This window comes from Hemitrygon akajei, unplaced genomic scaffold (assembly GCF_048418815.1).
Source record: "Hemitrygon akajei unplaced genomic scaffold, sHemAka1.3 Scf000121, whole genome shotgun sequence".
Classification (NCBI taxonomy): domain Eukaryota; kingdom Metazoa; phylum Chordata; class Chondrichthyes; order Myliobatiformes; family Dasyatidae; genus Hemitrygon; species Hemitrygon akajei.
In genome coordinates this window covers 1,519,804-1,535,056 of record NW_027332007.1, presented here as the reverse complement: position 1 = coordinate 1,535,056, position 15,253 = coordinate 1,519,804, and the positions used below count along the sequence as shown (strand labels likewise).

The following is a 15,253-nucleotide window of genomic DNA, read 5'->3' as shown; positions in this document are numbered from 1 at the left end:
GTGGGAGAGCATTTTGGAGATAGTGATCACAATTTTGTCTCTTTTACCACACCTTTAGAGAGGTATGGGTCAGTTAAGTTAGGGAAACCTTTAATTGGAGAAAGGGGAACTATGGGGCTATCAGGTTGGAACTTGTAAGCATGAATTGGAAACAGATGTTGTCAGAGAATAGTACCGAAGCAATGTAGAAAATGTTCAAGGGATATTTACATGGGGTTCTGAGAAGGTGCGTTCCAATGAGATATGGAAAGGATGGTAGGGGACAAGATCTGTGATGTACAAAGGCTGTTGTAAATCTAGTCAAGAAGAAAAGAAGAGCTTACAAAAGGTTCAAAAACGAGGTAGTGATATGAATCTGGAAGATTATAAGGCTAGCAGGAAGGAGCTTAAGAATGAAATCAGGAGAGCTGGAAGGGGCCATGAGAAGGCCTTGGCGGACAGGATTAAGGAAAACCCTAAAGCATTCTGCAAGTATGTGAAGAGCAAGAGGATAAGATGTGACAGAATAGGACCAATCAAGTGTGACAACGGAAAAGAGCGTATTGAACCGGAGGAAATACCGGAGATATTTAATGAACCATTTGCTTCAGTATTCATGACGGAAAAGGATCCAGGCAATTGTAGGGATGACTTGCAGTGGACTGAAAAGCTTGAGAATGTAGATATTAAGAAATATGTGGTGGAGCTTTTGGAAAGCATCAAGTTGGATAAGTCACCGCGACCGGAAAAGGTGTACACCAGGCGACTGTTGGAAGCAAGGGAAGAGATTGCTGAGCCTCTGGCGATGATCTTTGCATCATCAATGAGGACATGAGAGGTTCCGGAGGATTGGAGGGTTGCGAATCTCGTTCACTTATTCAAGAAAGGGAGTAGGGTTAGCCCAGGAAATTATAGACCAGTGAGCCTTACTTCAGTGGTTGGTAAGTTGATGGAGAAGATCCTGAGAGGTAGGATTTATGAACATCTGGAGAGGCAAAATATGATTAGGAATAGTCAGCATGGCTTTGTCAAAGGCAGGTTGTGCCTTACGAGTCTGAATGATTTTGTTGAGGATGTGACTAAACACATTGATGAAGGAAGGAAGAAGATGCAGTGTATATTGATTTCAGCAAGGCATTTGATAAGGTACACCATGCAAGACTTATTGAGAAAGTAAGGAGGCATGGGATCCAAGGGGACATTGCTTTGTGGATCCAGAACTGGCTTGCCCACAGAAGGCAAAGAGTGGTTGTAGACGGGTCATATTCTGCATGGAGGCTGGTGACCAGTGGAGTGCCTCAGGGATCTGTTCTGGGACCCCAAGTCTTTGTGATTTTTATAAATGACCTGGATGAGGAAGTGGAGGGTAGGGTTAGTAAATATGATGATGACACAAAGCTTGGGGGTGTTGTGAATACTGTGGAAAGCTGTCAGAGTTTACAATGGGACATTGATAGGATGCAAAACTGGGCTGAGAAGTGGCAGATGGAGTTCAACCCAAATAAGTGTGAAGTAGTTTACTTTGGTAGGTCAAATATGATGGCAGAATATAGTATTAATGGTAAGACTCTTAGCAGTGTGGAGGATCAGAGGGATCTTGGGGTCCAAGTACATAGGACACTCAAAGATGCTATGCAGGTTGACTCTGTAGTTACAAGGGCGTACAGTGTATTGGCCTTCATCAGTCGTGGGATTGAGTTTAAGAATCGAGAGGTAATGTTTAACAGTTGAGAGATTATGAGGGGGGATAGATCGAGTTGACGTGGATAGACTTTTTCCATTGAGAGTAGGGGAGATTCAAACAAAAGGACATGATTTGAGAGTTAGGGGGCAAAAGTTTAAGGGTAACATGAGGGGGAATTTCTTTACTCAGAGAGTGGTAGCTGTGTGGAGCGAGCTTCCAGTAGAAGTGGTAGAGGCAGGTTGGGTATTGTCATTTAAAGTAAAATTGGATAGGTATATGGACAGGAAAGGAATGGAGGGTTATGGGCTGAGTGCCGGTCAGTGGGACTAGGTGAGAGTAAGCGTTCGGCACGGACTAGAAGGGCCAAGATGGCCTGTTTCCGTGCTGTAATTGTTATATGGTTATATGTGCAGCTATACAGGACCCTGGTCAGACCCTACTTGGAATACTGTGCTCAATTCTGGTCGCCTCACTATAGGAAGGACGTGGAAACCATAGAAAGGGTGCAGAGGAGATTTACAAGGATGTTGCCTGGATTGTGGTGCATGCCTTATGAGAATAGGTTGAGTGAACTTGGCCTTTTCTCTTGGAGTGACGGAGGATGAGAGGTGATTTGGTAGAGATGTACATGATAATGAGAGGCATTGATCATGTAGATAGTCAGAGGCTTTTCCCCAGGGCTGAACTGGCTAACATGAGAGGGCATAGTTTTAAGGTGCTTGGAAGTAGGTACAGAGGAGTTGTCAGGGGTAAGTTTTTTTACACAGAGAGTGGTGAGTGCGTGGAATGGGCTGCTGGCGGCGGTGGTGGAGACGGAAACGATCGGATCTTTTAACTCCAGGAAGGCTACATGGAGCTTAGAAACATGGAGGGCTATGGGTAAAACCGAGGTAATTCTAAAGTAGAAACATGTTCGGCACAGCGTTGTGGGCCGAAGGGCCTGTATTGTGCTGTAGATTTTCTATGTTTCTTTGTTTCTACTGATCACATTAATGTTCAGTGTCAGACACCCAGTGACTGTAAACACAATCTCCCACAGTCTGGTACTTACCCCAGTTTCTGTATTTTACACTCCGGGTTCCTCAGAGCCGCAGACACCAGTTTCACTCCTGAATCTCCCAGGTCATTCCCCCCAAGTCTAAACACAAAGAGACAGATTGATGAACAAAGTGATTCAAACCGTGGGTCTGGGGGAATTTCTCTCACTTGGATATTTCAGGAAACATTAAACCCTTCAGTAAATCACTGATCGGAGTTCCCATCACTATCAATGTCCCTCACTGACCAGCTCCAGTGTATTCACCGAATGTCGGTAATTTCGTCTGTCGGTGTGACTCTGTAAACTCCACATATTCTGTCCCAGTCCCCGATGGCTAAACAAAATGTTCCTGACAGAAAAGCAGAAATGTCAATGGGACACAGTGAAATAGACCCACCCGAGCTAAAGGGATGGGGAAGAGAGATCCCACAAGAAGAGTGGGGGATGGGAACAGAGGCCCCACACGAGAAAGGGTGATGGTGAATAGAGATCCCACATGAGGAAGGGGGATGGGGGAGAGAGATCCCGCAGGAGGAAGGGGAATGGGGGAGAGGGATCCCATAGGATGAAGGGGGATGGGGGAGAGAGATCCCACAGGAGGAAGGGAGATGGGGAAGAGAGATCCCACAGGAGGAAGGGGGAGGGGAAAGAGAGATCCCACAGGAGTTCGGATGGACGAGAGATCTGAAAGTAGGAAGGGGGATGGGGAAGAGAGATCCCACAGGAGGAAGGGGGATGGGGAAGAGAGATCCCACAGGAGGGGGGATGTGGTAGAGAGATCCCACAGGTGGAAGGGGGAAGGGGAAGTGATAGATCCCTGAAGAGGAAGGAAGATGTGGAAGGGAGACCCACAAGAAGGGTGGGGTATGACAACAGAAGCCCCACAGAAGAAAGGTGGATGGGGAATAGAGATCCCACAAGAGGAAGGGGGATGGGGAAGGGAGATCCCACAGGTGGAAGGGGGACGGGGAAGAGAGATCCCACAGGAGGAGGGGGGATGGGGAAGTGAGATCCCACAGGAGGAAGGGGGACGGGGAAGAGAGATCCCACAGGAGGAAGGGGGACGGGGAAGTGAGATCCCACAGGAGGAAGGGGGATGGGGAAGTGAGATCCCACAGGAGGAAGGGGGATGGGGAAGAGAGATCCCACAGGAGGAAGGGGGACAGGGAAGGGACATTGCACAGGAGGAAGGTCGAAGGGGAAGGGAGATCTCACAGGTAGATTGCTACCCATGCCCCGTGCTAGTGAGGCTAGAAATAGGAAGATAATGCAGCTAAATACGTGGCTGAGGGGATGGTGCATGAGGGTGTGGTTCATGTTTCTGGACAATTGGGCTTTCTTCCAGGAGAGGTGCGACCAGTTCGAATTGGACAGTTTGCACCCTGAACTGGAGGGGACTAACATCCTTGCCGGTAGGTTAGGCAAGTTCTGCTCAGGGGGTTTTAAACCAGATTGTAAGCGGAGGGTGCAGTGTGTTAGAGCTGATAGTGATGTGGAGGAGGATACGGGTCATGTGAGGACTGCTTGTATAGACAGATATCAAATGTTTGTACGTGATAGAAATGTTCTCAGGTACATCTATTTCCATACGAGGAGTATTGTAGGTAAGGCAGATGAGTTTAGGTCGTGGATTGGCACATGATGATATCGACATCATTGCTATTAGTAAGACTTGGTTGCAGGAGGGGCAGGACTAATAACTATATAAACATATAACAATTACAGCACGGAAACAGGCCATTTCGGCCCTTCTAGTCCGTGCCGAATGCTTACACTCACCTAGTCCCACTGACCCGTACTCAGCCGATAACCCTCCATTCCTTTCCTGTCCATATACCTGTCCAATTTTACTTTAAATGACAATACCGAACCTGCCTCTACCACTTCTACTGGAAGCTCGCTCCACACAGCTACCACTCTCTGAGTAAAGAAATTACCCGTCATATTACCCTTAAACGTTTGCCCCCTAACTCTCAACTGATGTCCTCTTGTTTGAATCTCCACTATTCTCAATGGAAAAAGCCTATCCACGTCAACTCTATCTATCCCCCTCATAAGTTTAAATACCTCTATCGTCCCCCCTCAACCTTCTATGCTCCAAAGAATAAAGACCTAACTTGTTCAATCTTTCTGTGTAACTTAGGTGCTGAAACCCAGGTAACATTCTAGTAAATCTTCTCTGTACTCTCTCTATTTTATTGACATCTTTCCTATAATTCGGTGACCAGAACTGTACACAATACTCCAAATTTGGCCTTACCAATGCCTTGTACAATTTTAGCATTACATCCCAACTCCTATACTCAATGCTCTGATTTATAAAGGCCAACATACCAAAAGCTTTCTTCACCGCCCTATCCACATGAGATTCCACCTTCAGGGAACTATGCACCATTATTCCTAGATCACCCTGTTCTACTGCATTCTTCAATGCCCTACAATTTACCATGTATGTCCTATTTGGATTATTCCTACTAAAATGCAGTACCTCACACTTATCAGCATTAAACTCCATCTGCCATCGTTCAGCCCACTCCTCTAACTGTTCTAAATCTCTCTGCAAACTTTTAAAACCTACTTCATTATCCACAACGCCACCTACCTTAGTATCATCTGCATACTTACCAATCCAATTTACCACCCCATCATCCAGATCATTAATGTATATGACAAACAACATAAAACCCAGTACAGATCCCTGAGGCCCACCACGAGTCACCGGCCTCCAACCTGACAGTTATCCACCACTACTCTCTGGCATCTCCCATCCAGACACTGTTGAATCCATTTTACTGCTTCAATATTAATACCTAACGATCAAATCTTCCTAATTAACCTTCTGTGCGGAACCTTGTCAAGGGCCTTAATGAAGTCCATATAGACAACATCCACTGCTTTACCCTCGTCAACTTTACTTGTAACCTCTGCAAAAAATTCAATAAGGTTTGTCAAACATGACCTTCCATGCACAAATCCATGATGACTGTTCCTAATCAGACCCTGTCTATCCAGATAATTATATATACCATCTCTAAGAATACCTTCCATTAATTTACCCACCACTGACGTCAAACTGGCAGGCCTATAATTGCTAGGTTTACTCTGGGAACCCTTTTTAATCAATGGAACCACATGAGCAATACGCCAATCCTCCGGCACCATCCCCGTTTCTAATAACATTTGATATATTTCTGTCAGAGCCCCTGCTATTTCTACACTAACCTCCCTCATGGTCCTAGAGAATATCCTGTCAGGATCCGGAGATTTATCCACTTTTATATTCCTTAAAAGCGCCAGCTTCATGTTCCGGGGTTCCGTTGTTTCAGACGTGATGGGGGTGAAGGATGAAAGGGGGAGGAGTGGCTTTACTAGTCAGGGAGAATCTCACATCTGTGCGTAGACGGGAGAGCCTGGAGGGCTCGTCTACAGAGGCCATATGGGTGGAGCTGAGGAACGGGAAAGGTGTGACCACATGAATAGGGTTGTATTATAGACCGTCCAATAGTCACAGAGAATTGGAGGAGCAAATCTGTAGAGAGTTAGCAGACCGATGTAAGAAACAGAAAGTTGTAATTGTAGAGGATTTTAAATTTCCACATATTGACGGGGACTCCCAGTCTGAGAAAGGGTTAGATGGCGTGGAGTTTGTCAAATATGTTCAGGAAAGTTTTCTAAATCAATATCTTGAGGTACCAACGAGAGAGGGTGCAGTACCTGATCTCCTATTACGGAACCAGACAGGTCAGGTGACAGAAGTATGTGTGAGCAAACATTTTGGGTCCAGTGACCATAATGTCATTAGTTTCAAGATAATTATGGATAAGGATAGGACTGGTCCACCAGTTAAGGTTCTGAATTGGTAAGGGCCAATTTTGTGGAAATGAGAGAGGATCTGGGAAAAGTGGATTGGGATAAGTTGTTTTCTGGCAAGGATGTGTTCAGTAAGTGGAACACCTTCAAGGGTGAAATTTTGAGAGTGCAGAGTTTGCATGTTCCTGCCAGGATTAAAGGCAAAGTTAACAGGCCTAGGGAACCTTGGTTTTCGAGGGATATAGGTGATCTGGTTAAGAAGGTGTTTAGCAGGTATAGGCAACAAGGGACAAATGAGGTACTTGAAGAGTACAGAAAATGTAAGCGAATACTAAAGAAGGAAATCAGGAAGGCAAAAAGAAGACATGAGGTTGCTTTGGCAGATAATGTGAAGGTAAACCCGAAGGGTTTCTACAAGTATATTAAGAGTAAAAGGATAGTAAAGGACAAAATTGATCCCCTAGAAGATCAGAGTGGTCGTCTATGTGTGGGGCCTCACGAGATGGGGGAGATCTTAAACAGTTTTTTTGCGTCAGTGTTTACTCAGGAAACTGGCATAGCGGATATGGAATTAAGGCAAACAAACAGTAGTGTCATGGAACATACAGAGATTAAAGAGGAGGTGTTGCTTGCTGCCTTACAGTGAATACAGGTAGATAAATCCGCCGGGCCTGACATGATTTTTTCTCGGACCTTGAGAGAGACTAGTGTAGAAATTGCAGGGGCCCTGGCAGAAATATTTAAAATGTCCTCAGCCACGGGTGCGGTGCCGGAGGATTGGAGGGTAGTTCATGTAGTTCCGTTGTTTGAAAAAGGCTCCAAAAGTACACCAGGTAATTACAGGCCAGTGTGCCTGACATCAGTAGTAGGTCATTTATTGGAAGGTGTTCTGAGAGATCGGATATACAAGGATTTGGACAGCCAAGGGCTGATTAAAGATTGTCAGCATGGCTTTGTGTGTGGTGGATCGTGTTTAATGAATCCTGTAGTGTTTTTCGAGGAGGTTACCAAGAATGCATATGAAGGAAAGGCTGTGGATGTTGTGTAGATCGACTTTTGTAAGGGCTTTGACAAGGTCCCACGTAAGAGGTTAGTTCTAAAGTTCCAGACACTAGGTATCCATGGAGAGGTTGTAAACTGGATTTGAATTGGCTGTGTCGGAGAAGACAGAGAGTGGTAGTGGATGATTGCTTCTCAGACTGGAGGCCTGTGACTAGTGGTGTGTCTCAGGGATCTGTGCTGTGACCATTGTTGTTTGTTGTCTATATCAATGATCTAGATGATAGTGTGATAAATTGGATCAGCAAGTTTGCTGATGACACTAAGATTGGAGGCGTTGTGGACAGCGAGGAAGGCTTTCAAAGCTTGCAGAGGGATCTGGACCAACTGGCAACATGGGCCAGAAAATGGCAGATGGAATTTAATGCAGACAAGTGTGAGGTGTTCCATTTTGGAAGGACAAATCAAGGTACGACATACACGATAAACGGTAGGGCACTGAGGAGTGCGGAGGAACAGAGGGGGTCTGGGGGTTCAGATACATAAGTCCCTGAAAGTGGCGTCACAGGTAGACAGGGTTGTAAAGAAGGCTTTTGGCATCCTGGCATTCATAAATCAGAGTACTGAGTATAGGAGTTGGGATGTTATGGTGATGTTGTGTAAGATATTGGTGAGGCCAAATTTGGAGTATTGTGTGCAGTTCTGATCACCTAACTATAGGAAGGATATCAGTAAGTTTGAAAAAGTGCAGAGGAGATTTACTAGGATGTTGCCAGGTCTTCAGGAGTTGAGTTACAAGGAAAGATTGAACAGGTTAGGACTTTATTCCTTCGAGCATAGAGGAATAAGGAGAGATTTGATAGAGGTTTACAAAATTATGAGGGTATAGACAGGGTAAATGCGAATAGGCTCTTTCCACATAGATTAGGAGAGATAAATATGAGAAGACATGGCTTCAGCGTGAAAGGGGAAAGTTTTATGAGGAGCATTAGGAGGAACTTCTTCACTCAGAGGGTGGTGAGATTGTGGAACGAGCTGCCATCTGCTGTGGAAAATGTGGACTCACTCTTAAGCTAAGAATAAATTGGATAGATACATGGATGGGAGAGGACTGGAGGGTTATGGACTGGGAGCAGGTCAATGGAACTAGCGGAATAAGGTTTTGGTACAGACCAGAAGGACCGAATGGCTTGTTTTCTGTGCTGTAGTGTTCTATGATTTTATGATTCTATGGGGAGGAGAGTTCCATCAGGCGAAATGGGGATGGGGAAGAGAGATCCCAAAGGAGGAAGGGGATGCGGAAGCGAGATCCCACAGGAGGAAGGGGGATGAGGAAGATAAATCCCACAGGAGGAAGGGGGATGGGGAAGAAAGAACCCACTGGACAATGGGGCATGCCAAAGAGAGATCCGACAGGATGAAGTCGATGGGGGAGAGAGATCCCACAGGAGGAAAGGGTATGGGGAAGAGAATTCCAACAGCAGGAAGGGATGGGGAAGAGAAATCCATAGAAGGAAGGGGGATGGGGAAGAGCGATCTCATAGATGAAAGGGAGATGTGGAAGAGAGATCTCACAGGAGGAAGAGGGATGGGGAGGAGAGATCCCACAGGAGGAAGGGGGATGGGGAAGAGAAATCCCACAGGATGAAAGGGAGATGGGGAAGACAGATCTCACAGGAGGAAAAGGGATGGGGAAGAGAGATCCCACAAGAAGAAGGGGTTTGGGGAAGAGAGATCCCAAAGGAGGAAGAGGATGGGGAAGATAGATCCCACAGGAGGAAGGGGGATGGGGAAGAGAGCACCCACAGGAGGAAGGGGAATGGGGAAGAGAGATCCCACAGGAGGAAGGGGGATATAGAGATAGATTAAACAGGATGAAGTGGGAAGGGGTTGAGAGATCGGCCAGGAGGAGTAGAGATGTTGAAGAGAGTTCCCACAGGAGGGTGTGGGATTGGGAAGAGAAATCTCACAGGAGGAAGGGGGTTGGGGAAGAGAAATTCAACAGGACAATGGAGCATGCCAAAGAGAGACCGACAGGAAGAAGTCGATGGGGGAGAGAGATCCCACAGAAGGAAAGGGTATGGGGAAGAGAGTTCCAACAGCAGGAAGGGATGGGGAAGAGAAATCCATAGAAGGATGGGGGAAGGGGAAGAGCGATCTCATAGGTGAAAGGGAGATGGGGAAGAGAGACCTCATAGGAGGAAGAGGGATGGGGAGGAGAGATCCCACAAGGGGAAGAGGGATGGGGAAGAGAGATCTCACAGGAAGGGGGGGTGTGGAAAAGACATCCCACAGGAGGATGAGGTAAATGTAATAGTGAGCCCACAGGAGGAATGGGGATGGGGGCGAGATTCCAAAGAATGGAAGGGGGATTAGGATGAGAGGTCCCACAGGAGGATTCCAAGGGTAAACGATAATCCTACAAGACGAGAGGATGCAGAAATTTTTTGTACGTGTGTGTTGGGTCTGAACAGAGACCCAGAGGAGATGTGCCCTCGCTCTTTGCGTATCTGGAAGTGAGCAAAGTCACACACGGGGAAGGGCAGTGGGAGGATAATCTCACAATGGTATTTCTTTCCTTCTCACTGGGACAGTCTGCTGACGGTCTCTTGTCCCTCACCGGGAATGAGGTGTGAATCTCTGACCCACCTTCTGCAGTCAGTGTCGGTCTGGGTGTCAGTAACAGTGAGAAGGAACATTGTCAATGGACGTGTCACAGGCAGCGAGAAACACGGCCATTCCTGTGATTTACTACCATTAAACCAATGGCCGTTGTTCACTGATCTGATGAAGTCTCCAACATCCCTTCACAAGGAACCACAGAATCCTCCCATCATTGGGGAATTACTGACCAATCCCCTGGTCATTTGTCACAATTCATCACAATCTGATTTACTACAAATTTACCAAAATTACTTTACATTGAAACAGCACAATGAGACAGTTTCACAGTTCAGAGTGAGAGATAAATCAAGTTACCTCAACTCCTGGCACTTGTGCAGCCCGGGTCCCAGCCGCTGGATTCCTTCACACTGAATGTGGCAGTTCCCCAGGTCGAGGTGTTTAATTGTATCACAGAGTCCGATGGCATGAGACAGGACCGCGCAGTCAATCGGGGTCAGTGTCATTCCACTGAATGAAAGTGTTTCCACAGATCCCAGTGCGGCCTGAGCCAGTCCACGATTCTGAGACTCAAACAGGTAGTGCAATGTGTTCAGGAGGCTCCTTTTACCAGCTTCACTCTCTGTGTTTCCACTCTGGCATTTAACCTCCTCCTTCACCCAGTCAATCACCCGGCAGGTTGTTTGATGAGGAAATGGACCCAGAAACTCCTCCAGGCCCCGAGCTGTCATTGGGTTGGAGAGTCCAGCAACAAAATGGAGAAATACCTCAAATCGCCCATCTGTCGTGTTGTGGGCTTTAGTGAGGAACTTCAGGATATCCCCGGGATGTGGATTCAGGAATTGTGCGACTGCAGCTACAAACTCTTGGATGGTGAGGTGTGGGAATGTGTACACCACACTCTGGGCAGAATCTTCTCTCTCCAAAAGCTCCATCAGGAATCCGGACAGGAACTGGGAAGGCTGCAGATTGTAGTTGATCAAATCTCCATGTGTAAACACAATCTTCTTCTCAGACACTCCTCTGTAGGCCATCTGACCAACCCTGAGTAACACATCACGGGGGCTCTCAATCTCACGGCCGTGGTTTTTCAGGATGTTGTAAATATAGTAGGAGTACAGTTGGGTGATGGTTTTGGGAACTCGCTGTGGGTCCCTGACTCTTTGTGTGAAGAAGGGGCCCAGTGCCAGAGTGAGGATCCAGCAGTAGGAGGGGTTGTAGCTCATGGTGTACAGGATCTCGTTCTCCTTCACGTGTTTGAAAACAGCTTCTGCCACCGTCCGATCTTCAAAATACCTGATGAAATATTCCTTCCGTTCTTCACCAACAAATCCCAGGATTTCAGCCCAGACACTGATGTCTGCCTTTTCCAATAAATGTAACGCAGTGGGACGGGTTGTCACCAGCACTGAACACCCTGGGAGCAGCTTGCCCTGGATTAAACTATACACAATGTCAGACACGTTGCACTTGAATTCAGGATCTGTGTACTGTGATTCTGTGTCTCTCCGACCATCAACAAAGTTAATTTTGTCCTTGAATTCATCCAATCCGTCAAATATGAACAGCAGTCCCTCTGTGTGTTTCCAGACCTTTCCCAGAATATTCCCAAAGTAAGGATACTGATGCAGAATCAGTTCTTTCAGGTTTATTCTGCAGTTAATGGAGTTTAAATCCCGGAATTTGAAACTGAAGACAAACTGGAATTGTTGGTATATCTTCCCCGTGGCCCAGTCATAAACAATCTTTTGTACCATTGTTGTTTTCCCAATCCCTGGGACTCCGGCCACTGCTGCAGACATCCCGGATTTGTTTCTAAAGACAGATCTTTTCAATTTTTGAACAAAGCTCTTCTTGAATAACTGATCAGTCCGGATTTTTTCCAGCTTACCACGGAGATCTTTTTCTCTACACTCCTCGTGGTCTCTGCCTCTTGCCAGCAGCTCATGTTCCACCAGTCTCCGATCTCGAACAGTAGAAATGACCGTGAGCTCAGCGTATCGATCAACCAGCTGGAAAACCTTCACCTTCTCCCTCATCAGGATCGTGTTCACTCTCAGTTTTTCAGTCTGTGTCCGCAGAGTCTCCATGTGTTTCCTTCGAACATCTTATGATGGACAGAAATAGGTTGTCAATGCCTGATCTGATGAACATGGAGCTCACAACATATTTTCTTTAATAAAAAAATACCTGTGAAAGACACTGTTTGTGTGAAATCGGGAGATCAGAGATTAGAGTGTCTGAAAGTGAAAGACGGCCCAGAAACATTTCTGACCTGATTCAGATTCGCTGTTAAAGGCTCCACTCTCCCCTCTGTTGGTAGTTTGCAGATTCCTCGGTGTTCCAGCGAGCACCAAGTGCACACGTGATTCTGGAGAGGAGAGTGTTGTGTGGAGCGGGTGGTTTCACTGCTTTCACTGCTCAGCTTCTGCTGAACTGTGCAACCCTGCAGAGGGTAACAGTGGGGGGGGGGGCATTTACTTGCTCTAATAACTGTTACTTCTCTCACAATGGACCCCATGTTCTTGACACTCCTTTAGGATGAAGCTGTCAGTACTGAGCCACAGAAAAGGAACATAATTTCCGATTCCTTTTCCACGCTGAGCCAGTCACGATGTAACACACCCCGCACTGGTCTACAGTCTCTTATTCTCCGAGGAGCCGGTACATGAACTCAGGAAATTCCCCGATGATGTGCGGAAGAGCAGGAAGCTGAAGAGGATGGCAGCGGGAATAGGGAACTCTAAAGTCAGGAGGACAGGTAGGCGATTCTGTGGACACCGATGGTACTTTGCCTCTCAGGTGCCATTGTCCAAAATGTTTCTGGACGCGTTCACAATATCCTGAGAAGGGAGGTTGAGCAGCCAGAAGTCGTGACAAACATTGGCAACAACGACATAGGAAAAGCAAAGGGAGGAGGTCTGGAAAACCGAACACAGGGGGTTAGGAAAAAAGCTGAGAAACAGGAGCTCAAAAGTAGTGATCTCAGGATTGCTGCCTGTGCCACCCGACAGTGGCAATAGGAATAGAATGAGGTGGCAGAGAAATGTGTGGCTGAGCATTTGGAGCAGGGGGCAAGAATTCAGATTTCTGGATAATTGGGACCACTTCCGGGGTTGGTAGGACCTGAACAAAAGGCACGGGTTGCACATGAATCCGATGAGGACCAATATTCTTACGGGCAGATTTACTGGAGCTGTTGGGAGTGTTTTAACCTAAAATGGCCGGGGTACTGGAACTAGGACGATAGAGCTGTGGATGAACCCGCAGTTTTACAAGTAGATGATGGGTTTAACATGAATGTAAGGAAGGACAAGCCGATGACTGGGTTCAAATACAGACGGAGCAAACTGTTAAATTGTACCACATCGACAACATTCAAAAGGGCGGAGATGCAGGACTGAACGCATTGTATTTAAATGCATGCAACATTCAGAATAAGGTGGACAAACTTTTGGCGCAATTAGAGATTGGTCGGTATGACGTTGTCGGCATCCCTGAGTCGTGGCTGAAAGAAGACCATAGCTGGGAGCTTAACGTTAAAAGATTTACGTCTTATCGAAAGGACAGGCAGGAAGGCATAGGCGGTGGTGGTGTGGCCGTGTTGGTTCAAGATGGAATCACATCTTGATAAAGAGGTTACATCGGGTTAGAGAATGTTGAATCTTTGTGGGTGGAGATAGGAAACTACAGGGGTTAAAAAAAGCTTTATGGGAATCTTATATTGGCCTGCAAATAGTAGCGAAGGTGTGGGGTTGAGATTGCAAAGGGAGCTGGGAAAGGCGTGTCAGCAAGGTGATGACATAATTCAATTTGCACGGGGAATTAGAAAATCAAACAAACTTCACGAGTCGGATCACAAGAGAGGGAATTTATTGAATACCTACGAGAGAGCGTTTTAGAGCAGCTTGTGCTTGAGACTACTCAGGAAAATTCTGTCTTTGATTGGGTGTTATGTAATAGCTCGGATCTTATAAGGGAGCTTAATGCAAAAGAACACTGAAATGGTAGTGATCATAATATGAGTGAATTCATACTGCAGTTTGAGAGGGAGAAGCATAACTTATGTTATCAGTATCGCTATGGAATAAAGCGAATTACAGAGGCACGAGAGAGAAGCTTACCCAGGTAGATTGGAGAAGAATACTAGTGGAGATAATGGCACAGCAGAGATGTTTGAAACTTCGGGGAATAGGCCTCAAATTGCAGGATAGATACGGCCCACGGAGGAAGAAGTTCTCAAGTGTCACGTGCAGGCAACCATGGTTGACAAAGGAAGTTAAGGATTGCATAAAAGCCAAGGAAAGGGCATGCAAGATAACAAAAGTGAGGGAAAGTTGGATGAATAGAAAACTTTTAAAATCCAACAAAAGGCAACTAAAAAAGCGATAAGAAGGGAAAAGATGAAATGTGAGGGCAGAAAAGCCAATAATATAAAACAGGATAATAAACACTTTTTTCAGTTATATGAAGAGTAAAAGGGAGGTGAGAGTTGATAGTGGAACACTGGAAAATGATGTCGGTGAGATAGTAATGGTGGACAAACAAATGGCAGAATAGCTTAATGTGTGCTTTGCATATATCTTCACTGTGGAAGATGCTATCAGCATGCAGTGGTCTGCGAGTGACAGGCAGTAGGAGTGAGTGCCATTGCTATTTCAAAAGAAAAAAGTTCCCGGCATACTGAAAGCTCTTAAGGTGCAAAGTCAGCTGGGCCAGATGGACTACATCCCAGAGATCTGAGAGAGGTTGCTGAAGGGATGACGGATGGATTGGTCATGATCTTTGAAGAATCACTTGATTCGGGCATGGTCCCGGAGGACTGGAAGATTGCAATTGTCACTCTAGTCTTTAAGAAGGGGGGAAGGCAAAGGAAGGAAAATTATAGGCCAGTTAGCCAAACCTCAGCGGCTGGGATAGAGTTGGAGTCTCTTACTAAGGTTGTGGTTTCGAGGTACTTTGAGACTAATGACAAAATAAGTCAGCAATGGTTCTGTTAGATTTCATGGTGGAAGTAAGAAGCAGGCTGGACAAAGGAGAGTCAGTGGATGCCATTTACTTGGATTTTCAGAAAGCATTTGATGAGGTGCCGCACACGAACCTGATTAACCAGATAAAAT

The 15,253-nt window shown here is 46.1% G+C and overlaps 1 protein-coding gene across 5 annotated transcripts in view; it reads right to left on the bottom strand.

Annotated features, from left to right (window-relative positions):
• Positions 1–2,099: 2,099 nt before the first annotated feature.
• LOC140723634 (NACHT, LRR and PYD domains-containing protein 3-like) overlaps positions 2,100–15,253 on the bottom strand; it is a 31,870-nt gene continuing 18,716 nt past the window's right edge. For 4 of the 5 annotated variants that reach the window (XM_073038214.1, XM_073038212.1, XM_073038213.1 and 1 more), the window contains 2 exons: positions 10,491–12,240; positions 2,101–2,801 (listed from right to left, as the gene is read on the bottom strand). In XM_073038214.1, coding sequence (XP_072894315.1) covers positions 2,711–2,801; positions 10,491–12,240 — 1,841 coding nt within the window. In that variant the 3' untranslated portion in view covers positions 2,101–2,710. Of the gene's footprint in view, positions 2,802–10,490; positions 12,241–15,253 lie in introns of all 5 variants that reach the window. The other variant, XM_073038215.1, reaches the window with a different exon arrangement.